General features: G+C 47.9%; 8 protein-coding genes across 9 annotated transcripts; 4 read left to right on the forward strand and 4 right to left on the reverse strand.

The window, feature by feature from the left end:
- The first annotated feature begins 274 nt into the window (after window positions 1–274).
- LOC117578757 (protein LTO1 homolog) lies at window positions 275–840 on the forward strand. Its single transcript, XM_034264447.1, has one exon. It carries the CDS (start codon window positions 392–394, stop codon window positions 806–808), a length of 417 nt encoding a protein of 138 aa, XP_034120338.1. The 5' UTR covers window positions 275–391; the 3' UTR covers window positions 809–840.
- On the forward strand, window positions 778–3,484 carry LOC117578752 (methyltransferase-like protein 25). The gene is made up of 3 exons (XM_034264438.1): window positions 778–1,191; window positions 1,251–1,448; window positions 2,096–3,484. Exons 1-3 carry the CDS (start codon window positions 814–816, stop codon window positions 3,011–3,013), a joined length of 1,494 nt encoding a protein of 497 aa, XP_034120329.1. The 5' UTR covers window positions 778–813; the 3' UTR covers window positions 3,014–3,484.
- On the reverse strand, window positions 1,456–1,920 carry LOC117578758 (small nuclear ribonucleoprotein F). Its single transcript, XM_034264448.1, has one exon. It carries the CDS (start codon window positions 1,810–1,812, stop codon window positions 1,546–1,548), a length of 267 nt encoding a protein of 88 aa, XP_034120339.1. The 5' UTR covers window positions 1,813–1,920; the 3' UTR covers window positions 1,456–1,545.
- LOC117578749 (cytochrome P450 6g1) lies at window positions 3,423–5,853 on the forward strand. The gene is made up of 4 exons (XM_034264435.1): window positions 3,423–3,541; window positions 3,929–4,400; window positions 4,459–5,259; window positions 5,334–5,853. Exons 2-4 carry the CDS (start codon window positions 3,936–3,938, stop codon window positions 5,640–5,642), a joined length of 1,575 nt encoding a protein of 524 aa, XP_034120326.1. The 5' UTR covers window positions 3,423–3,541; window positions 3,929–3,935; the 3' UTR covers window positions 5,643–5,853.
- Window positions 5,854–5,995: 142 nt separating this feature from the next.
- On the reverse strand, window positions 5,996–7,966 carry LOC117578750 (probable cytochrome P450 6g2). Its single transcript, XM_034264436.1, has 2 exons — window positions 6,661–7,966; window positions 5,996–6,602 (listed from the first exon to the last, which is right to left on the reverse strand). Exons 1-2 carry the CDS (start codon window positions 7,930–7,932, stop codon window positions 6,315–6,317), a joined length of 1,560 nt encoding a protein of 519 aa, XP_034120327.1. The 5' UTR covers window positions 7,933–7,966; the 3' UTR covers window positions 5,996–6,314.
- A 254-nt stretch (window positions 7,967–8,220) lies between these two features.
- Window positions 8,221–9,882, forward strand: LOC117578751 (probable cytochrome P450 6t3). Its single transcript, XM_034264437.1, has 2 exons — window positions 8,221–9,474; window positions 9,539–9,882. The coding sequence occupies exons 1-2, from the start codon at window positions 8,248–8,250 to the stop codon at window positions 9,818–9,820; spliced, it is 1,509 nt and encodes a 502-aa protein (XP_034120328.1). The 5' UTR covers window positions 8,221–8,247; the 3' UTR covers window positions 9,821–9,882.
- Window positions 9,883–9,958: 76 nt separating this feature from the next.
- Window positions 9,959–16,626, reverse strand: LOC117578747 (proteasome-associated protein ECM29 homolog). Its single transcript, XM_034264430.1, has 9 exons — window positions 16,546–16,626; window positions 16,282–16,412; window positions 15,280–16,160; window positions 14,724–15,200; window positions 14,189–14,655; window positions 13,766–14,128; window positions 13,062–13,703; window positions 11,751–12,997; window positions 9,959–11,683 (listed from the first exon to the last, which is right to left on the reverse strand). Exons 1-9 carry the CDS (start codon window positions 16,571–16,573, stop codon window positions 10,241–10,243), a joined length of 5,679 nt encoding a protein of 1,892 aa, XP_034120321.1. The 5' UTR covers window positions 16,574–16,626; the 3' UTR covers window positions 9,959–10,240.
- A 1,487-nt stretch (window positions 16,627–18,113) lies between these two features.
- Window positions 18,114–19,448, reverse strand: LOC117578756 (40S ribosomal protein S11). 2 transcript variants are annotated; one of them, XM_034264445.1, is made up of 4 exons: window positions 19,400–19,448; window positions 18,803–18,928; window positions 18,533–18,738; window positions 18,114–18,320 (listed from the first exon to the last, which is right to left on the reverse strand). In XM_034264445.1, exons 1-4 carry the CDS (start codon window positions 19,409–19,411, stop codon window positions 18,197–18,199), a joined length of 468 nt encoding a protein of 155 aa, XP_034120336.1. In that variant the 5' UTR covers window positions 19,412–19,448; the 3' UTR covers window positions 18,114–18,196. The 2 variants fall into 2 exon arrangements, with proteins under 2 accessions (XP_034120336.1, XP_034120337.1); XM_034264446.1 differs by lacking the exon at window positions 18,803–18,928 and adding an exon at window positions 19,056–19,178 and having other exon boundaries at window positions 19,400–19,426.
- Window positions 19,449–23,541: the final 4,093 nt, after the last annotated feature.

The following is a 23,541-nucleotide window of genomic DNA, read 5'->3' on the forward strand; positions in this document are numbered from 1 at the left end:
ATAATTTTGGCCATTTATACGCTAAAGTGCCACTACCACGGGGTTTCGTTGCTCAACACTTAAAAATACCATTTGCCTGATCTTACTTTTCGGATTCTACATATATGTTCTTTTAAAAATTACTAGCCAATTACTAACCTCAGACAATTTATTGAATCGGATACAATTATAGTTTCAGGAATGAGCGTCCTAAATTAAATAGTTGGTAATGTTTTTAAATTGACTCATATATGATTCAGTATATTTTTGAGGGTCAGGCGGTGTAAGATAAATATAACAACAAATAAATTAAATATATATAATGCTCCGGAGCATTATTAATTTCGGAACCATTATTTAAGCGTGTTGCCAACTGCAGAGGGCGACAGATTTGATCACATTTAACCCTATAATGTCAGCTCCGTCGCGAGATATTAACGATTTGTTTGATGATATAGTGCTAACCGAGGAGAAACACGCTCGCACTGGCTACGACGAAGGCTTAAGAGACGGCAATTCGCAGGGGAACGAGGAGGGTTACAAATTGGGCTACTCCCAAGGAGTGCAATTGGGCGAAGAACTTGGCAAAATACTGGGAGAGGTTGTGGCTCAGCAGCAATTTCCGCATACGGAGAGAGTACGACGAACGCTTGACCAGCTGCGGTCCCTCATTGAAGGATTTCCACGCAAGAACGATCCGGAAGCGGACATTATCGGAACCGTAGAAACCATACGCAATACACATCGTCGCCTACGTGCCCTATTGGGTACCAAAGGAACAGCTTCTCCTGAGCCATCTCCTGCCAATCGCAAAGACTATAGTTTCTAGGCGTAATGGCCAAAGGCGTGACTCAGCTGGAAAAACGCCTCGATGCCCTGTTGTTATACATCCAGCCCCATTGGGATTTCCTCAATTGTCATATGGTTAACTACCTGACCGATCAGCACTGGAGCCGATTTATTCCAGAGGCAATGCGAAAGGAGATCAATAGCAAGAAAGACCTAGAACTGGCCATCGAGAATCTTTTCTGGCAAAAGAAGCGTTCCACCACTGAATTTCCTGAATGGGCACGTTTCTTAACGAAGGGAGAGCACGAACGTTTGTCTGAACATCCAGAACTACTAACAACAGTGGACCAACTGATAGAGGAGCAGGAAAATGCGACCCAGCTCAACATCAGGGAATTCATGAGTGCCAAAAAATGTCATGAGGTATGAACAATTGAACACTTTTTTGCTAAATCTAGTCCCTCATGTGATCCCCTTCACAGGTTGAGCTTGCAGCCGCTCTGGTCGACAATCTGATACAGAGCACTGGACATCAGCAGGATTTTTGCATTGTGGACGCGGGAGATGGCAAGGGGTATCTGTCCTCGCGGATGGCGCTCCAATATGGGCATCGTGTGCTCGGCATCGACGCCAACGCTGCCAACACGGAAAACGCCTTGAACCGTAATCGGAAACTTCAGGTAACACTCGACTACAAAATAAATACTTATTTATTTCATTAGTTTTATACACTTAATATAAGTAGAGTTTCCAAGTAGCATTCCTTTATCCGCGTTCTTAGTCGCGCATTTCACCCTCCTCGTCGTCATCCTCCATGCCCTTTATGTAGAGTACATTGTTGCAGCGTATCAGCACCTCTCCCAGATTGCCGGTGACAGAACCCTCGATGACTTCCTCTGTGTTGGCCAATTGCATATTCATGTAGCCGTCCACGGAGACCAAGAAGCCTTTGTATTCCTGTCCCCATTTGAGTTTCACCAGCACGGGTTTTCCAGTGAGACCATTAAGAAATGGTTTGGGGTTGATTGGCATACCAGCAGACATTGTGTTTGTTTTATTATTATTAAACGATTTAAGAGTGAAAACAAGGAAATATGGTAAAAATGCCGGGCTTTTCGCGTGGAAAAAGTGTGAAGCAGAAATAGGGATGGTATCATTATCTGCACCCCAAAAAAATACCAAAATATACCGGTATTTGTCAATATACCGATACATCATTTGTTTACTATTTTTGGGACAGCTGCAAAGGCAGGGCTATTTCACGCGTTCAACTGTGTTGTATAATTGAATATTTTGAATAAATTTGGTATTTTTCGTTTAATTTTAGCGCGCATGGAATGGACTCACAGAACGCGCCGAGCTTCAGAGCCAAGGAATCACACCCAAACGGCGAGGCAAAAAGTCTCCAACGAGGAATACAGCGAAGAGTGTGCCCGTTCTGGAAAACTACAAAACGACTGCCAGATTCATAAGCACCGAAATTGATTTTGGTAATTTGATTGCCGAGCACTTCCCGACAGTTCCTTTGGCGGGCAATTTAAGCATTTGCCTGACGGGACTGCACACCTGTGGTAATCTGGCTGCCACCTGCCTGCAGGTATTCCATGCCCAGCCCGACTGCCAAATACTGTGCAACATTGGCTGCTGCTACCACTTGCTGAAGGAGAGATACTCGCAGCAGGAGTTCTTCGGGAATAAGGCGTTGATGGACATGCAAACAGACTTTGGATTTCCGCTTAGTCAATATCTCCAGAAGCGTCAGATCCAATTGGGCCGCAACGCGAGGATGCTGGCCGCGCAGTCCATTGAACGCACCTTGGATGCCAAGGAACTTCCCAATGTAACGCTCTATTATCGCGCGCTGCTGGAGGTTCTAGTTTGCCGGTACGCCCCGCACCTGAAGAACCAACTGCAGGTTGGAAAAGTGCGCAAGTTTGAAAACTTCCAGGATTACATACAAAAATGTGCCAAGAAACTGGACGCCTCTTGGCTGGCAGCCATCGATGTTGCGGAGCTGCAGTCCCTTCTTCAGGAATACGCCCTGGATAAACACTTTTTGGACATGTTCTACCTCATACGCATGTCATTTGCTCCTTTATTGGAGAGCCTTATTCTGCTGGACCGCCTGCTTTACCTCAAGGAGCTGGGATACAATCACAGCTATCTGATTGATCTGTTCGATCCTGTTATATCGCCCCGACACTTTGCCATTGTGGCTCTCAAGACAAGCCACTCTCAAGCCTGATAATGACATTGACATTGATTAATGCATCAAAGTCGATTACCGGCTTTGCGTGGCATTCAATTAAAAAGAAGCATGCAATAATTTTTCCTTCCTCAACTCGCTTCACATTTGTGATGTATTTGAAATATACATTTTAAGTTAATTGTGGAAACTTCCTATTAGACTTCTCTTTTAAATGTTCCCTTTTTACATTTTTCTTAATTTTGTTGTTGTACCCCCATATCTGGACTTATTATTATTACTATTATCAATCAATTAAGAAACTTGGCCTATCTAGCAAGTGATACTAGCCATTTGCACAGACATACACACGTGTCTGTGTTTGTTTTTCAGCAAATTTATTTATTTATTTACATATGTACATGAACTGTAATCTGTAATCGTACTGTGTACATGTGTAATCGCTATCTCGCAATCATCTATAAATATGGCAGCACAATTCGAATTCGCGTTAGTCTTAATTGTCGGCGTTAAAAGCGAGGACTTACAAAAACTTGACTGAAACAACACGGCTTGTAACTACATAAGGTGAGTTGAGAAATGGGAAATGGTTGGGGAGAACAATATGCACCAACTTGGTACGAGGTGTTCAATAAAGTTTAAAATTTAACAACAAAAATTCGAGTGGCAGTAAAAATGGTTGTAGAAAGTCCTCCTGGATGCTTGCAACAACTTAGCCCTAAGATTTATAGTTTTCCATGCATTGAAAATCACTCGTGAAAGATAAGATTCAATTAAATGAAATCGCTGTAAACAAGTCTAGCAAAACACTTGACGGTGGAGCTCAGCAGCCACATAGCAGCAAGTGCGACCTAAGGTAGACTAGAGTACTGACCTACTGGTATCATAAGAGCTGGTACTTAAGTGCCGACTTTCGAATAAGCGATAAACACTATGGCATAATGAAATTTTCAGCAATAAGATGGCGTTGACCGAGGCTCTCTTCCTGATTGTGGGTGCTTTGAGTGCCGTTTACATATGGTTCCAGCGGAGCCACAGCTACTGGCGGCGCAAGGGCATTCCCTACATACCGCCCACACCCATCATCGGCAACACAAAGGCCGCTTTCAAGCTGGATACCTCCTTCGGGCTGCACCTGTCGGATATTTACAATGATCCCAAGATGCAGGACGAGGCTGTGGTGGGCGTGTATGCAATCAATAAGCCCGGCCTGATCATACGCGACCCGGAGTTGGTGAAGTCTGTCCTGGTCAAGGACTTCAATCGGTTTCACAATCGATACGGCCGCTGTGATCCCCACGGCGATCCTCTGGGCTCAAACAATCTATTCTTTGTGAGGGACACACACTGGAAAGACATCCGCAATAAGCTGACGCCAGTTTTCACCAGTGGAAAGGTCAAGCAAATGTATACCCTGATGCTAGAGGTACGAGTATACAAGGCACGAGTCAGAGTTAGTTCGAATCTCACTCTTTTCCCTGCAGATTGCTCACGATCTGGAGGAACATCTGAAGAGGCATGGCCAGAGCAATCCCGGAAAATACATCACTGAAATCAAGGAAGTCTGTGCGCAGTTCTCCACTGACAGCATAGCCACAATAGCCTTTGGCGTTCGGGCCAACAGTCTGCAGAACCCAAATGCAGACTTTCGCAACCATGGACGCAAACTGTTCACCTTCAACCTCGCCCGCGCGAAGGACTTTTTTGTGGCCTTCTTCTTGCCGAAGCTGGTGTCGCTGCTGCGTATTCGGTTCTTCACCAAGGAATTTTCCCACTTCATGCGAAGCACGATTGAGCATGTCATGGAGGAGCGGGAGCGCACCGGGATCGTTCGTAATGATCTAATCGATGTCCTGGTTGGGCTACGCAAGGAAGCGGTCGCGGAGCCCACCAAGCCACACTATGCCCACAACTTTGATTTCCTGGTAGCACAGGCCGGTGTATTCTTCACTGCCGGCTTCGAAACCTCTTCGTCCACCATGTCCTTCGCCCTGTATGAGCTGGCCAAGCATCCGCAGCTGCAGAGCCGCTTACGCCAGGAGATCAACGACTCTCTGGTGGAGGGTGGCGGTACTCTCTCCTACGAGAAGATCCAATCTCTCGAGTACTTGTCCATGGTGGTGGACGAAGTGTTGCGCATGTATCCAGTGCTGCCGTTCCTTGATCGCGAGTACAACAGCATCCAGGGCCAGCCAGACCTCTCCCTGAAGCCCCACTATGACTTCACGTACGAGCAAGGCACCCCGGTCTTCATACCAGTCTATGGATTGCAGCACGATCCGAAGGTAACGTTAAGAATGAATGAAGACCAAAAGCCAGCTTAGATCTCAATGGTTGGCCTCTCTTTTCTTTCATGCAGTACTGGCCCAATCCCGAGCAGTTCGATCCGGAGCGCTTTTCGCCGGAGAACCGAAAATCCATTGTGACCATGGCCTATCAACCGTTCGGATCCGGTCCACACAACTGCATTGGCAGCCGCATTGGTCTGCTGCAAACGAAGCTGGGACTGGTCCACATACTCAAAAATCATTCGGTTAAAGTGTGCGCAGACACCATGAAGGAAATGAAATTCGATCCGAAGGGATTCGTTCTGCAGTCCCAGTCAGGAATCCACCTGGAGATAGTCAACGATCGCCTCTATGAGGAGAGTGCAGCTAAGGCTCAGTGAATCGCACTCCAACTACAAATTGTTGGGTACAAAATAATGAAAGATAGAGAGAGAGTGTGCCAGTCGCTATGCGATGATCAGAGAGGTTAATGTTGTTATATTGATTGTACAATAGTTCGAGCCAGAATTGGCAGCCGCGTGATAAAATCGATCTTTAGTTGTCTGTTGTAGAAAAACAAAATTGTTATTATAATATAGTTATCAAATTGCATTTAATCTCTCACTTTGTGTGGTTGTGCGTTGAGCTTGAAAACCTGGAAAACTGCGCCACCAATAAATAAATATAATCTAAATTTAGCTGAATGCTCTTTTAAGTGTTTCCAAAACGCCATAACGTTAATGGGGGATTAGGCGAGTATTAGGGAGCGGCGATTGAGCCTAAGAGCAGCGAATAAATGAATGAAAAATGCCTAAAGAGAGGGAGGATAGATTGATATCTCGTGGGGGCCAGAGAGTGCACAGATACTATGTAGACTCGGTAATCCGCGTGTGCTTCTTATTGCTCCGATAGACACGCAATTTTCCAATCAAAATGCACCCCAAGATGTGACAGTCTCGGCTTCCCAGTTCAATTTTATATGACAGAACACGCGAATCTCGGACTTAGTTCACATCCAGTTGCTGTTGGCTGCATTGCTCCGAGACAAAAAGCTGGGTGAGTCATCTTTTGTATCAGATGCCTAAAGGATTGCGCACGAGCCTCAAGTGTATGCCGCCGTGGGCCTGCAGTATTATTGCCTTGGGATCCAGCCTCATGCGCCGCGGAGTGCGCTCCGAGGTGGTTACCTGGTGATTGCGCAGCAGATTCACCAGCCCCACCTTTGCCTGGAGCAGTCCAAAGCGCTCTCCGATGCAGCCATGCGGACCCAGGCCAAAGGGCATGTAGGTGTAGGGCGTGTGAAGTTTTCGGTTAGCGGGCGAGAAGCGTTCCGGCTGAAACTTTCGGGGCTGTGGAAAGTACTAGACGTAGAAAAAGATGAGCTATATAGCCAGCAATAGAGAATGATTCTGTGCCCACCTGGGGATCCATGTGCAGGGCATAGCAGGGTATGTAGATGGGCATTCCCTTGGGCACACGGAACTTGTGATACGGCAACAGGGAGTAGTCCTCGTCCTCGGCCGTGCACTCTCGGTCCAGGAACGGCAGCGGAGGATACATGCGCAGAACCTCCAGCAGTATCATCTGCATATACTCAAGGGAATCGATTAGCTGAAGGGTCACCTGTCCACCGCTGGCCATCAGAGCCTCCTTAATCTCATGCCTCAGACGCTGCTGAATGTCGGCATCCTTGGCCAGCTCGTACATGGCAAAGGCCATTGTGGAGGAGGAGGACTCAAAGCCGGCGGTAAAAAAGAGCACAGCCTGTGCCACTAGGATGTCGCCCTCGAACACAAACTGGTCCTGATCCCCAGCAGCCTTTGCCTGTTGTGTGCTGCGTCGGAACTCAATGAGGATGTCGATGAGATCGTTTCGCGTCTTCTGGGACCGTTCGCGCTCGGCCATCACATAGTTGATGGTGTTGCGCAGAAACCGCGTAGCCTCAGCGGGGACCACCTTGAAGCCAAAGAGCGGCACCAGGTGCGGCAGGAAGAAGACCAGCGTAAACTCCGCCGCTCGCTTCAGGCTAAACTCGAAGACGGATCGGCCGTGCCTGCGAAATTCGCCGTTGGGCTGAGTAAAGCTATTGGCCTGGACCCCGTAGGCCACCGTGGCAATCACGTCCGTGGTGAAGAGGGCGCACAGCTCCTTGGCTTCCAGGTCGAAGCAGCGGGTCCGTTCGTTGTGCAGCGGCTGCTCCCGCAGATAGGCGTCCAGATTGGAGCCCACCTCCGCGATGAGCGGAAACATGTTCTTCAGCTTGTTGCTGGTGAAGAAGGGCGACAGCTTGAAGCGCACCTCCTTCCAGGCAGGATTTTTCAGGAAGAATATGTTTTGCGATCCCAGTGGATCGCCCTTAAAGTCCGAGTTTGAGTATCTGTTGGAAAACTTGCCAAAGTCCTTAATCATGATGCGCTTGATCAGGTCGGGATCGCGCACCAGCAGCGCCGGCCGGTGGAACACGTGTATGCCCACAAAGGGCTCGTTGACAGCAGCCGGATGATTGTACAGCTGCCCCATAAAGTCCGCCGGACTGTCCCTCATGCTCAGCAGTCCCGCCAGGTTGCCCACTATCCAGTGGGGTCGCAGCTCTCGTACTCCTCGACGCCGCCAATAGGCATAATGCTGCTGGAGCAGGAAGCAGAGAGTGGCCAAAACTATGACCACCAGCAGGAGCAGTCCAAGAACCATGTTTGCCCCAAGAGATTCCTACGGCTACTGAGGGTTTCCCAGCGAGCTCATCTCGTGTTTAAGCAGCTTTGGGAGCTGCTTGGGTATACCAAACATCAAGGGTTCATCAAGATGGTCCCGGGATTTATGAATTAATTTAGTCTATGAATGGGCAAGGCGAGGCTTTTGTAATGCGAATTCTATTCTCTGTCAAAGTTATGTCAAGTTTTTGTTGGAGAAGATCAAGGTGATCTTTAATCTATACCAATCATCGATCGCTTGATGGATATATTTTAGAAAATTGTATAATTTGTTCATTAATAGAGTATCATCATCATGGTTCCATTGTGGCTGCTGATGCTCGCGATTCTTTCCATCTACCTCTGGCTGCGGCAAAGGTATAGCTACTTTGAGCGCCATAACATCGTCCACCTGCCCGTCGCCGCCTGGACACCGCTGGGACACCTCAGGAAGTTGCTGCTGCTGCGCATCTCGTTCGGCGATCTCTTCCACAATATCTATGCTGATCCGCGCGGTGGTCAGGCCAAGGTAGTGGGTTTTTTCCTATTCCAGACCCCAGCCTTAATGGTGCGGGATCCGGAGGTGATTCGCCTCGTGCTCATCAAGCACTTCAACAGCTTTCTCAACCGCTATGAGGCGGCAGATGCTGCTGGTGATCCGATGGGATCGCTGACACTGCCGCTGGCCAAGTACCACAACTGGCGGGAGAGTCGTCAGTCCATGGCGCAGCTGTTCACCAGCGGACGGATGCGGGAGTCAATGTACCCCCTGATGATGAGAGTGGTGACAGACCTGGAGCAATATCTGCTCAGGAAGCTCGGAGACCGGTCAGAGCGGATGCTACCGCTCAGTAAAATGTGTCAGCTATACACCACCGATGTGACGGGAAACCTCTTCTACAGCATGGATGTGGGCGGACTGCGCCGCGGCAAGTCCCAGCTGCTGAAGAAGACCAAGGAGTTGTTCGACCCCGATCCTCGGAAGGTCTTGGATTTCATGAGCATCTTCTTCTTGCCCCAGTGGACGAAGCTGCTGCGGGCAAAGGTTTTCAGCAAAGAGTACGCACAGTTCATGCGCAGCCTAGTGGGGCATCCTCGGAAGCGGAGCAGGGGCGATCTGATCGATCAGCTGCTGCACCTGCAGAGCAGTCGACCCTCCGGCCACTACGCCCAGCATCCGGATTTCATAGCCTCCCAGGCGAGCATCATTCTGCTTGCTGGCTTCGAGACTTCCTCTGCTCTGCTCGGTTTCACCCTCTACGAGCTGGCCAAGCAACCCGATCTGCAGAAGCGTCTGAGGGAGGAGCTGGCAGATGCATTTTCACTGGCTCCCACCCTCACGTACGAGACGCTGGTCACCCTGCCGTTCCTTCGGATGGTCTGCCTGGAGTCACTTCGCCTATATCCAGCCGCTGCGTTCATCAACAGGGAGTGCACCAGCTCAGATCCCAAGGGATTCTCACTGCAGCCACACGTGGACTTTGTGATTCCAAACGGAATGCCTGCGTACATCTCCATCCTGGGATTGCATCGCGATGAAAAGGTAAGACCGAAGGCGAAGACTCAGGGAAGCACCGCTCATACCGCTCCCTCCACTTCCATTACAGTACTGGCCGAATCCGAATCGCTTTGATCCCGAAAGATTTGGTACAGATCGGAGCAAGGACATCGTGCCCATGACCTATATACCGTTTGGAGCTGGCCCCCATGGATGCATCGGCAGTCGTCTGGGGTCTTTGCAGCTTAAACTGGGCCTAGCCCACATATTGAGGCTGTGCCGGGTGGAGGTCTGTGAGCAAACGGTGCCGCAGATACGCTTCAATCCGAAAACGTTTATGCTGGAGTCCAAGGATGAGATCTATTTACGATTTTACAGGGACAAGCTATAAATGAACAGTAAACTGTCACCGCCTGGCTGTGATACTTGGGTATGGGGAAGTGGGAAAGTATTATTTTGTGAAAATTTTATTCTTGAATTGAATTCGAATTTTAATTGTTTTGTTTTATTTTATTTTGATGAAACACCTTTTGTTTTGTGGGGTTATTTATGTGGCGACAGACACACACGCAATGTGGATTAGCATTCACTCGAGAGCGAATTATATTTTCTTTACATTTTAAATACTTTACACAGACACACATAGTATAGTATAAGATAAATATCTCTCCAAAAGGAGAATCTCTTTTAAATTCAGCCAAGGTTTTTTTTTGCAGACTTAACCCCAAGCTACGCGGAGCTGGCATATATCTGTATCTCTTTCACCCTTTCCCGATCTAATCGGTATCGATCGATGGATCGATTCTTAGCTCTAATTGACACCGTCCAGCTGGCTGAGCTTATCCTCAATATCTTTGATACGGCAACGGATTTCGGGGGCCGAGTCGCGCTGGAACTTGGTTAGATTCAATTCGAAGCTCTGCTTGATAAGGGCCAGCGGCTGCTGATCCTTTGCCATACTGAGGCGCTTGATGAGCATGAGAACAATGTTAAGGGCCTCCTTCTTGAGGCCCGTGTGAGGGACACCAGCGGCCAGCGAGACTGCGGCCAGGACATCGCTGCAAATCTTGCCAACAATGGCCTCACGCGTCTGCAGAACTGGCGTCTCTGTCTTGAGCTTCTTCTCTTGATTGATCTGCGACAGATCGGGTAGCTTGGCCGACTCATCAAAGATGTACAGCCGTTCGATGTATTTGGTGAGGGCGGCCAGCAGACTCACCTGGACCGGACGCGTGCTCTCGCTTAGGATGCTGGTACAGTTTGCGGCGAAGAAGAGCTGATATCTGTGCTGGGTCTCGATCGAGTGGCGTGGCCACGACTTGCCCAGCGTCTCCCAGACAACCTCCTTCAGTTTGTTCAGAGTCTGCGCGCGCTTGTTGCGTTCATCAGCCGTTAGATCCTTGCTTGTGCTTGGCTCGTCCTCATCATCCGACTGCGGGTCGCGCAGCTCCTTCTTCTCCAGCAGATTCCAGATCATGTCGTAAACTTCCTCGAAGCGATCTGCCTCCAACTGATCCAAGATGTCTCCGAGAGCAGCCAGGGCCAATGTGCGGTAAACTGGCTCCCGTTTGCGAGCCTCGCGCATTGCCGCCTCAATAATGCTCGGGCAGATCTCGTTCTTCCGGTCCAGACCCTTACAGAGAGCTGCCAAGGCCTGCAGCAGTCGCTCCTTGCCCTCGAACGTGCGTCCCTGCAGCCCACTCAACAGCAGTCGAATGAGACGGACTCGCTCCGGCTCCTCGAGGGTGCTGCACAGACGTGTGGCAATTGTCTGGATGGCATTGGCCGCCTGGGCCTTGCGTGACCAGCTGGCATCGGTGAGCGAGGACTCCAGTTTGGGAATGATCACGTTCAAATTGAGACGAATTCCCGCATCGCCGGGACTCGTGTCGTTCCACAGATCCTTCCACAGCTCCACATTGGCTTTCGTCTCCTCCGTGGCCTCCTCGTGCATGGCAAAGAAGATCAGCGGCAGCATGCTGTCCATGTAGTCCTTGAGCAGCTCGTGGTGACGCTTGTTGATCGACTGTATGGTCAGGGCAATGGAGCGGTTGCTCGGCTGCTCCAAGTACAGCTCATCCAATTTGGCAAACAAGTTCTTGATCGACTGCTCCTTGGCCAGACCCAGCAGATGTCCAATAGCGCTGGCATTATACTTGCGTACAGTCACATTGCGATCCTTGATTCCAACAAAGCAGGCGCGCAGGTATTTGCCCACCACTGGCGTCATCTCCTTGCCCAAGCGGATGCTGATCTGAAATGGAGAATTGCAATCGATGAGCTTGGGGAAACAATGAATCAAGCGACTAAGGCACACTCACCAGGCAGACAAAGTGGGCACATCCAATCTTGGTGCCCAGATTCACGCTGGACTTCATCAGCTCGAGCACTTCGGGTGTCATCCGCTCCAGCACGGGGTAATCGACGTAGCGCACGCACTTGCTGATCGTCTCCATGGTGTGGTGAGATTTGGCCGCCTCGGCGCGCAACGTATCCACCACCTCCTGGGCCTCATTATCAGCGCCTAGGCGTGTGGACACATAGGATAGCTTTGTGTTTTCAAGTTCGCCGGTGGCGCGGAGCAGGCAGGGAATCAGGGTAACCAGGTGTGGGGCGATGAGGGCGCCGGAGGAGTCGATCATGTCTGATATGGTTTTAATGCTCACTTTGCGTATCTCGACTACTTTGTGGCCCACTCCCGTCTCCAGAAGGTAGGGCAGAATAGAGGCAGCGACTGCTGTGCCCGACTTGCCATGGTCCGAGGAGGCTGCGATCACACAGAGCTTGCCCAGGAAAGAAGCCGTGCCATGGGCAGTGACCCGGGTGCCCTCGTGTATGTCATCCATGACACGGAAGAGCTGAAACCACAGCTCCTTTAACTCCGGCTCGGGCGCCTCGTCCACCTGCATGGCGTCGGGTGTCACCCGGCTTGGACTTCCAGTGGGCCGAACCAGCTCTTCCGACCGAAGCTTTAGCCCATTGGGACGCTTCAAAAGATCCCTAACGGCCAGACAGCAGGCGATACGCACTCTCCACTCCTTGCTGGTGAGGTTGTCCAACAGCTCGCGCAGAATATCCCAGTAATACTTCTCGGTCACCTCCTTGGAGTCGTTGACAATGGTGTCCCATATGGAAATCATCGAGTTCTGTATCTTCGGCGTTGGATCGTACTTATAGCGATAGAGACGGGGTATAATTTTGCCCAAATATGGCTGCATCTTCTGTTTGGATTCGGCGGAGAGGGTCTTCAGTCCGAAAGCAGCTCCCAGCTTACTGGTCCACGCTGCATTGTGGTTCGCCAGCTGCATGAACTGATAGATCATGTCCGGCTGGTTGAGATCCGAGGCCAGGGAGCACAGCTCCTTATATGTGGTTATGTTTCCACCGGTCGGGGTCTTGCCCAGCATACCTTCCGCAAAGAGTTCGGTGTCGGCAGTGACCTGATTCACCTTCCGCTTGCCGCCAATGAGCTGATCCAGCAGCGAGTTGGCCAAGTCGGTTTGACTGCTAGCATCCGAGAGGGTGTACACGAGTCCCAGGCCACGGGAAGCCACATCCTGCACAAATTCTGCAAATAATAAGCAATAATTAGTTCAACACTCTTATAGTATGCAAAATGTTCTTTCCCGTACCACTATCGTCGGATAGTAGCTCGGTGAATGCGAATTGTAGGAGCTCCTTCTTGCGGAGCACAGCGGGCCGTTTGCTGCAGTGCTTGACCACGGCCAGCAGCCATACCGAAATGGCCTGGCGCGAGTGTGGATTGGGTTCAGTGACCAGCCGAATCAGGGAGTTGAGGAACTCCTCAAATGTAGCATCGTTGCAGTGGACATTGACAAAGTCCTCGGCTGGCTGCCCCTTGTTGACATCATATCCGCAAAGGGTGTTGACAATCGCCTCCGATATGGCAATATTGAGGGCTGCATCCTTTTGGACCTTGGCGAGGGTGAGGAACTTTTCTAGGTTGCGCTTGGTGAAGTGCTCGCCATCGCCAATTGCCAGATAGCCCAAGCACTTGGCCGCCTCCTCGCGATTCTTTTGGCGGGACGAGGAGCTGCGCAGCAGTTGGAAAACTACACCGAAGATGAGTAGCTTGGTCGAGGCCTCAATGTTCTGGAGCTCGGTCATTTCCTCATCGTCGTCGCCACCTTTGCTGCTGACGGCCGCTTGTATCTCGACTTTGACATTTGGAATCTGGACTGCCTTGCCGATCATGGACAAGCACTTAACGGCGGCCGAAACCAGCAGCCATTGCGACTCGCACAGGTTCTTGGCTGGAGCAAAAAATGGAATAATTACAATTTTATAATTCAGTTTCCATCAAGCGATTACTTACAAATGATCTTTACGGCCTCGATAAACTGCGGCCATGTGGAATAATCCTTTGGCGTGTTCGACTGCTTGAGCATGGCAATCTTTCGATTGAATGCGTGTCCCAACACCAGCAGCCAGCCATGCTTGTGCTCCAGAGTTTTCTGCGTGAGGCTGACCATGCACTCAGCGACCTCTTCATCGAACTGATCATCGTCCAGCCCAGAGGCCCACAGAATGGCATACACCTGGGATACATGGATGCGCATTGTTTCGGACACATCTTTCAGGGAGTTGCTCAGAGGTTCCAGCAGATGCAAGTTCTTTGCCGCAAACAGGTCAGGGGCGGCAGTCAACAGGTCGTACAGACAGATAAGATTCGATTCACCTGGAACAATTGAGGAGAAGTTGTAGCAGAGTATAAAAAAGATTCCATTCGATTACTCACTCCTTTTGGCCTCCACGCCACGCTGTACAAACTGCACATATTGATTGATGGCATTCCCTTCCTCGTCAACGTAATTGATGTTGATGTATTCGCGCAATTCCGGGGTGTACTTCTCATCGCCCGGAGCAGACACCACCCCAGCCGAGTACCACAAACACAGACGCAGATAGTCGAGCAGCTCTTCGTATACTTCCAGGCTATAGGGAAGCTTGGTACGACCCACCACCACACACGAGCTGTTCTTCTTTAGCCGCTTGTTGGCCATTTCATGGACATGCGACATCATTACCTGGAAACTTGGCAACACCACACGGCGCTGTTCCAGCGAGAGATGGTTAAAGTCGCTGATGGTCTCACTGTTGCTGTGGTTTCCCGCCTTCTCAATGGAGGAGATCAGGCTGTAGTTGACATGATCCTTCTTCGAGGTGCCGTACAGATACGTGGTCACATTCTCGCGCAGAGAATTGCTGATCGTTGAAAGAGAAATACATCAATAAGATACATGGATCGGTAATGAATTAAAGCATGTAGTTACCGTTCGCCTGCGATGAGCAGCAGCAGGTATCTGGCAGGCGCAAAATACTCCGGATAGCAGCTGGTTAGGAACACGCTAGTCACATTCTGGACAATCTGTACCTTCGACTCGGCGTTGTCTAGCAGCATGGCCAGAAGCAGATGGTGCTGTCCGTCCAGCTTCACCTCAGATGGATCATCCACATCCATTGCCTCGGAGGTCTCCTTCGTTTTCCATGCGAATGCCGGAGCCATGGAGACTAAAGCGTCGCGTATGGAGGAATGTAAGTCTGGGGCACTGTTTGCCAGGTTATTGAAGTAGCCCAGCACCAGCTTTAGGTCCTGATTGACGTCATTAGGGAAACTGCGGGCATGTTGAGCCAGCGCTGAGTAGGCCGCATTCTGCACATCATTGGGCTCGGCTGTGTCGCGTCCAATGACTTTGGTGATGCCAGTGAGGATTACCCTGGAAACCTTGGAGACCAAATCACGGGGTCCGCTGCGGACGGAACAAAGGGGAAGCGTAACATGAGCGCACAGGAATTTGAGTTAATACAATTTCTATATCTATTGCTTACTCTTTTAGAACCAGTTCCACAAACTGCAGTGCCAAAACCTTGCATTTTTGATTCGTGTTTGTGCCAAACAGTCCCTCAAAGATTACCTGCAGGCCCTTGGTGACATTGATGCTCTTACCACGGCACCTGATCAGATACTGCAGCAGCTTCTGACGGACACGGGCGCAGCAGGGACGCGTCTGACGGTCTGGTAACTTGCTCTGATTACCTATAAAGAGCGTGTAGAGGGGAGCCGTGACGGCTGGATTGCTGAAGTCCAGCATGGTGCACAGCTTGCTCAGCTCAGCTATGGCCGGAGTGGCCACACTGAAGCGAGTGTCTGCTGAAGCCACCACGAGGGGCACAAAGACTTGGAGATCGGTGAAAATGCCGGCGCACAGGAACCGAACGATGCCCTTCTTAACCTTCTCCAGCTCCTCGGCCCGCCAGTTGTTTGCAATAACCCGCTTAAAGTTGTAAACACTGAGACCTGCAGGGACATCATGCTCCTGGGTGATGCCATAGGGAAGGAGCAGTACGTCTTGAAGGAGTGAAAGGAAATTCGTGCTTATCGAATGCTTTCCCTGCAGATTCAGCAGGGCCGCCCGCTGTGCGGGATCATCCGGTATCTTCATCTCGCTCAGTATCGGCAACAGCAGTGTGAAGAGTTTGTCCTGGTAGGTTTCCAGCTTGTCCTCGCTACCGACAACTTTGGCTGCCAACGCGGCTTGCTGCTCCAGCGAAAGGCGCGGGAACCCCATCGCGATGAATATGATGCCAAAGTTCTTGAGAAATGTTGTGCTATTATGGGCTGCATACTGGTCCAAAAGAGCCTCAACGGGGATCTGCACTAGCGCCCGAGAGGCGAGCCGGCGCTTGATGTGAGTGAGCACCTCCACAACCTGCAAGTTGGGGAAGTGCAATGTATCAGTCAAAAATGACTTTAATTTTTTGCAGCGTCATTCTACTACACGGCGATGACGACCGGCACCAATGGGTGATCCGTTTTGGCCATTTACTTGCCTTTGTGCGGACTTCATTGTGGGGGGAGTTGATCTTAAGTATAACTGGAGTCAGAAACTTTCCCACCGTGGCCTCCAACTTCTCATCGCTGTCTGTATTGCCCAGACGCAACAATACGCGCTCTAGGAGCTCTGAAAAATTGAATGCAAGTTGTATTTTTAATAAGCCAAAAGCTTCGTTTCCAGCCGGCTTATGCCTCGATCCAGGCCGACCCGAACCGGGCCTCATATATTCAGCTAGCTACCCTTTTCAATTTTATTTTACCAATTTCCGCACTAGGTCCAGTTTCCATTTTCTTGTTTTTCTTTTTGTATTCAGTTCAGCGAACAGTGTTGCCAAATTCACCGTGGACAGCTGCTTTTTCGTATATCGAAATTGGTTCAATTCGATGTTAAGTGTTAATTAATGCCGCCACTCAACTGTCTTTTTGAACATTTTCAAAAACTCTTTTTTATTGTACAATTAATTTGTACATATGCATACACATATATATTTAGTCATGTATTCCTGAAAGATGTCTAGCTCTGATTTCCATTTCCTGCTCGAAAATTCTGTGTAATTCTCATGATGCACAGGCACTTATCAGAATCTCCATGAACTGCATTATTTCGATGATGTTTCCTTTGTCTACTTATAAGAATCAATCCTACACTGAGCTACATCCGCGTAATCAATTCTTGGTACCCATTCTTGGGATAATTCTGCAAAAATGTCACGGATTTATTGACTATAAAAACTGCAGCAAATGTTCAGAGCCATCAGTGAGCTTTCAAACAATTCACAAGATGCATTACTCCTCGTTGATCTTTGCTGTGACTATAGCAGTGCTGGTGAGATGAATAACACATCAAGCCTGTGAGTTTCCTTATTCAAGCAATTTGTTTTCTAGGGCCATGTCAGTGCTGCTCCAAGGAAAAATTACACTGAGATAGTCTGTGAATTTCTGGAAAATCTTGAGGTCGATCGACAAATTATGCTAGAGTCCCTAGTGGAGAAAGCAGCAAATCTTGGACAGGAAACCATTCGGCAGCTGCCAGCGAACTCGGGCTTTGAAAAATGTGTGGGTCGGGAGCTATCCGTCTGGTACCTCACTCAAACAGCAGAGTGGATGATTTCCTTTTTGAAAAAGATCAGGTGCTCCTACAAGCGACAGATCCTCTGCAAAAGGAACTACCAAAACCAGCCCAATTTCCGGAACGCGTACAACGCGTGGCAGTCCGCAAGTAACGATATAATCTCAGATTTTCATATGGAGTTGGCCCAAAATGTTGAAGGGCTGTCTCCAAGAATATCGTCGCGTCATATGTTTGAGTTGCTGGATTTAATTAACTCCTACATAAATCGCAATGGAGTAAATCCTCACGATATGTTCGATCATTTTTTTAATTCCGCCAAATCCAAGTACGGTTGCACCTTTGAGCTGACCTTACTCTAAACCTATTTTAATAAGAAACATTATATTCAGATTGCAAGATGTTTTTATTTAAATAAATCGACACCGTTTAAAACTATTAACTGATGCAATCTGTCTTGAGTGTTCGGTCATTTTGAGTTCTGAAAAAAGAAAAAATTTCATGAGTAAGGAATTGGGATAATTTCAAATTAATGTAATATTTAATTGGAAAATTTCAGTATTTTTACATGTTGTTAAAAGAGTCAAGGTTCTTCAGCAATTTGTTTTATGAAGACCGTCATGATTTTATCATCAGAATATCAATTAAATACACATATAAATCCTATATATAGCAGTTTTATACACACCTTTGAGTTAAGTGGTTGCCCGCAACTTCTGAAAATGCTGTGGAAGCTAAGAGGACTGGACAGTGGAATAATAGCGATTAAAGTTAAATTGTTGTTTTATTCAAAATGAATAATTGCTACAAATATTATCTTTTCCGCTGGTGTTTGTCCTCGTTTAAAACTTCTTGAAGCTCTTCTTGGCGCCCTGACCCTTGTTCACTTTCAGAACATTGAAACGCACAGTCTTTGAGAGAGGACGGCACTCGCCAATGGTGACAATGTCGCCGTGCTCAACATCTCTGCAATGATACAAATTAACAATTTCCATTAGAAGATATTTCCACCAGTTCGTTGCGCCTCGGGTTAGTTTCGTGATTCGTTCAGTATTTTTACATTTAGTAAAAAGAGTCAAGTTTCTTCAGCAATTTGTTTTATGAAGACCGTCATGATTTTATCATCAGAGAAGGGAACGTTAGTTCGTTGCGTCTTAGGTCGAGATTCGCAATATTACCTGAAAGCAGGCGAGCAGTGGACGCTCATGTTGCGGTGACGCTTCTCGAAACGACTGTATTTGCGCACAAAGTGCAAATAGTCACGACGAATGACAATGGTACGCTGCATTTTCGCCTTGCGGACAACACCAATCAGGATGCGACCACGAATACGAACATCGCCAGTCCAGGGGCACTTCTTGTCAATGTAGGTACCATCGATGGCCTGCGATGGAGAAGATAAACATATTAGATTGGGAGCACTTTATCATCGAGTGGGGACTCGTCACCTCACGGGGGGTCTTGAAGCCCAGGCCGACATCACGATAACGGCGGAGGATCTTCTTCTTGGTGACGCCAGGCTTCACCTTGCGGTTCAGGTTGACACCAAATTGTTTTTGGAAGGCGCGCTCGTTCTGGTTAGTTTAGGTGGGAGCGTATCGAGGGAAGGTGGCAGGCAGGAGCGTTCAGCGTGCGGGATTTAAACGGAAACAAAACGAAAGGGGCGCAACATTAGTCAAAGTTTGTCTTTGAACCTCTTACCTCGGCCGGAGCCTTAAACCCCAAGCCAATTTGGCGGTAGAAACGGGGTCGCTTCTTGAGATTGATGCTCTTGCGACGAACTGTGGCCACCGCATGTTGTTTGCGGAATGCACGTTCAGTTTGCTGGAATACATTTCGTGTACATTTTGTCAGATACCATGCGCTAAAGTTGGGTTAGGTTGAACTTGGACCACTGTTTCTTCCTCCGCATCACTTTATGGCCCACCATCCAACGTCCATTCACGCACAACTCACTTACTCTCACATTTGAACTATCCCTTTGTCTTACATCCGTCCATAAACCGCGTTAATTCATTAAATTTTAACACATTCAGAAATCTTACCTGATCAGCCATGTTGTTGAAGCAAAAGAAAGGAAGTTCGGAGCAGTGTGGCCGCACGTGGTCGAAAATACCCCCACACCCTCCTAAAAATACCAAAATATACCTACTTATTTACTAAATATGCCGGAAATATACCGAACTATCGGGATCCCCCGATAGAATCGATGGTTTTTTGACAGTCGATGTCAATGGCAGTCGATGTATGCATGGAAGTATATCTATTTTTTTTTAAATAATGATTCTCGAGAAGATATATTATATCTAATATATTTAATTTATCTACTTAATTTATTTATCTTATCCTGATATTTTCTCCCCAAATTTGACCATTGTTGGACTATTGTTGATAACATATGTTGAAATATCAATATCGGAAATATTTTTTATATTTGATCCGATAATATGAATATCAGTATGCTTAAAAAATATATTTTGTACTGCTGTTTGCAATACAATGCCTTCGGTAGAAGTTTCCTATCGTATTGGCCGAATCGACAGTCGATATATTTTGCCTGCTGCAGGTGTGACCAGAGGTTAAAACATTCCGTACGGTTACACTACTGACGAAGCCGTTTTGTTTTGTTTACTTTTTGAAAATATGTCGAAAGTGAATAAAAAGTTGATAAAACAATGAAAGCAAAATGTATCCATACAGGAGATTACTTTTAGTGGGACTGGCGGCTCTTGCATTTGCGTACTAGGAGGACATCATCATCAAAATCATCATTACTTCCCTCTATAACAACTATTTTGAGTTGAGTGAGCTCCTATATCTCTCATCTGTCTCTACAAGTGGCAAAAAAACCCATAGTTTGACATATTCGGCTAATAAAACAGCTTAGCAAGCCTTTAATTCAAAATATAGCTAGCTGCGCGCGCTCTTGATGGTCAGGGAAATCCTCTCCTGTATCTAAACGGAAAGGAAACTGAACTCTGAACACTGTCAGTGGGTAGGTAAATTACACAAAGTAGTTCTATATTCTACATGAGGCCAGGAATAAAACCAAGTGTAGAGGGCGCTTTTGAGCAGTCGCAGGGCTGCTTTCGTAGGTCGTTGACTATTTGAATATGTTATTTTCCTCGGTCTTTAGTTTCACTTCACTTGAATTAGCATATCGCTGATTCAACTTTGCGTCTTAGCAACTTTGTCCCAGCCATTGACCTTCATCTTGGCTGACGTTGCTAAAGCCAAGCCAGATATTTCTCTAGAGCCACTTGAGAAGAAATGTCTTTGTGGCAGCGTTTGATATTTTTATTTTTGTCAAGCACATCATACATACATAGCCTGTGCTTTTTCTGCTCCCCCCTCACATACTTCTGAGGCAACGCCGTGCATTAAAAAATGACAACACACTAACTTTTAAAGGAAATGCCTGAGCGCTAATTCTCCACATAGCTGTGGGGACTGCAGAAAAATATGTCAGATTAAAAATAATGACAACGTAAAACGAGTGCAAGTGCACGTCCTTGAAATGACTGCCAGTTCCTCTCCCTTTTTTCTTCTTCTTTTCTGGTCTCTCTCTCTCTCTCTCTCTCTCTTTCTGGTCTGACCAACCAAGGCGAAAGCTGCTGCAGCTGCTGTAAATCCGTTTAGGGCTAAAACGTCACTACTGCCTGCATTTTCATTGCCATTGTTAAATGTCTGCAGCATAAACTAACGGTAAACGCTGCCTTGGGCTCTGACGTTGGGGCTGGCGGGGCCGTTAGGCGTGGCATGCGTGTGCCGGTGAAGGTTTTCTGCATCGTCCTCCCTTCTTTCCTCGGCAAGGTGAAATCGCCGAGCCGAGCCGAGCCCGATGATGGCAATGAAATCCTTTTACTATCCTGCTCTGTTCTCCGCCCAAGGTCTCTCCACCTATCCACAAATAACGGAAACGGTAAGAATGTGGATTGTATGGATGAGGCGCGGGCACAGTAGCTTTAAGGTTAGTTTATCCATACATATTCCATTCCTTATTTCGACTCAGAGAACAGCAGAACACAACATCATTTGGTATTTATTGATTAAATAAGCCCCGGGACATCATAAACAGCAGTAACAAAGTTGATAACTTTCGCCCCCTACTCCTCTGAATTTCTCTCTGTTATTATGATTTCATGCTTATTGCCATTATTGGTGTTGTTTTGTGCTGTGGAAAATGGAAAAAGTTGTATGGCCCCCAAAAGTTTCCACTGCTCGCAGCCATTTAAATGCAATGCTTTAATATTGTAAAACACTTTAAAGTCAGAAACTTTTCACTTTCGCCCTCAAATTAAGAAAATAATTTCCATGCTGCCGAAAGCCAAGCAAGAAACAAAGAGCCCTCCCCTGGTAGATAGCGACATCAAGTCCGCAGCTTAACGGTACATTAGGTAAACAGTGTTGTCAGCACGGGCGAGGAGAAACATAAGTGTGTAAATGTGTATGTATGTCTGTATACTTGAAACTTGAAAGTGGGTTGAAAGCCATTAAAGGAGCAGAGCAGAGCAGGAGCATAACGGAAACCGCACTCCATCGAGGTGGGATGTGAGACTGTGGTACGCACTGTGGTGTGTGGTGGACGGAGCGTGTATTTGAAAAGTGACCGAGATAATTTTTGGCATGCTTTGTTTGGTTTTACTGTCTTCCTCCGTGGCGCCCCCAAACGAAACATTCTCTTGCCAGCTCTTCGTTCAGCTTTGATGAGCAGCAGCTGGGATGTGGTTTAGGTGCGTCCCTCCCTCTGAATCCGCTCTCTTGGTGGGTTGTTGTTTAACAAGTAAATTTATGCGCTGCGCGTGTGGGTGTGGCTGGGACAGAAGTTTGCCTACCCTACGTCTCCCTCTCACTCTCCTCGTAAAAAGCAAAAGGAAACAAATTATTACGATGCTGTATTTTTTGGGCAATGTTCCTTCGGACCTCAGCCTGGACCCACACCACCTGCCCACCTGCTGTGCACCCGAAAAGAAGGGTTGAACGCCGTAATTATGTTAATTTTACGTAAACGAAAAATTCCTTAAATATTTTGAAATAAAAGCCGGAGCCTTAATGATGGAAATGCTTGCCAGATCACAGCCCCAATAATGCTCTGACGCTTTCCGGGTAATTATTGGGAAAGCTGACAGATTGAACGGAAATTAGCTTAGGAAACGTAAAGTCAATTTCCGCCTTGTCAATTATCCAACAGCTTGGATGGGGGATGTACCTAAATGTTAAAGCTGTAAAATCATGGCATACCCGAGGGAAGGAAATTAGAAAAAATCCGTGACACACAGAAGAACTGTCGCTTCTCCTATTGACTCTATCTCTCCCAAAGTTCCCCCGGATTTCTTGCTAATTAGACGTGAACAACAGCACAACGGTACTTGACTACCGTCTAATCGGAGCACCATCCATCCACGTTGAAATCCTCAAAATCACAAAATCACACAACAAACAATTCGGGGGGGGGGGCCTGCCCGGGGGGGGGCTGTCCTCTGGCCACCTTACCACTCCGGCACACTAATTGAAAAACTTTAGGGCTATCCCCCAGCTAAGAGTCAGGAACACGTGCCACCTACTGATTCGGCCGTGGGAGGCACTGCATCAGACCATTCGGCCCATGTCTGGGTCGCTTGGTCTTTTTAAGGTACCAACATGTCTCCCCGCCATCTCTGGTTCCACCTCAAACAACACAACTCCCACCCGCTCCTGTTCGTGCTCTGGCGTTCGCATAAAAGGACGCAAAAATGTTCGAAACTAAAGAGCAACAACGATATCCGCCGAGCTGGCAATAAAAGCTTGTTCCAGGCACAGCACAGAACTTGGGCGCTTCAAGAGAATTTCACCAACAGTTTTCGGGCAGTTATGTTATCAGTCTGGGAAGGAAATATTTATCAATTGAATTGCAATTGTTTCATCGACAATGCTGCACCTTTGCTCTTCGGATTCAATTGGAGTTGTAGAGTTGGCTTAGGCTCTCCCAGGTACAAGTCTTTGTAGAGCATTAAATGCTCGACTTGGTGTGGCATTCACGTATATTTTTTTTGGGTTGGTTTTGTGCTTGGTATCCGTTACCGTTGGGTCTTGGGCGCTAAGTGGCCTGGAGCTTCTGGTCTATCTCCATCTTCCTGTCATCCTGCACCTCGCCGCGGGAATTGTGAGGCGTGGATTTATTGGCCGTGCCCGCTGGCAGACCGTAAAA

This window comes from Drosophila guanche, unplaced genomic scaffold (genome assembly GCF_900245975.1).
Source record: "Drosophila guanche unplaced genomic scaffold, DGUA_6, whole genome shotgun sequence".
In the NCBI taxonomy this organism is placed as follows: Eukaryota; Metazoa; Arthropoda; class Insecta; order Diptera; family Drosophilidae; genus Drosophila; species Drosophila guanche.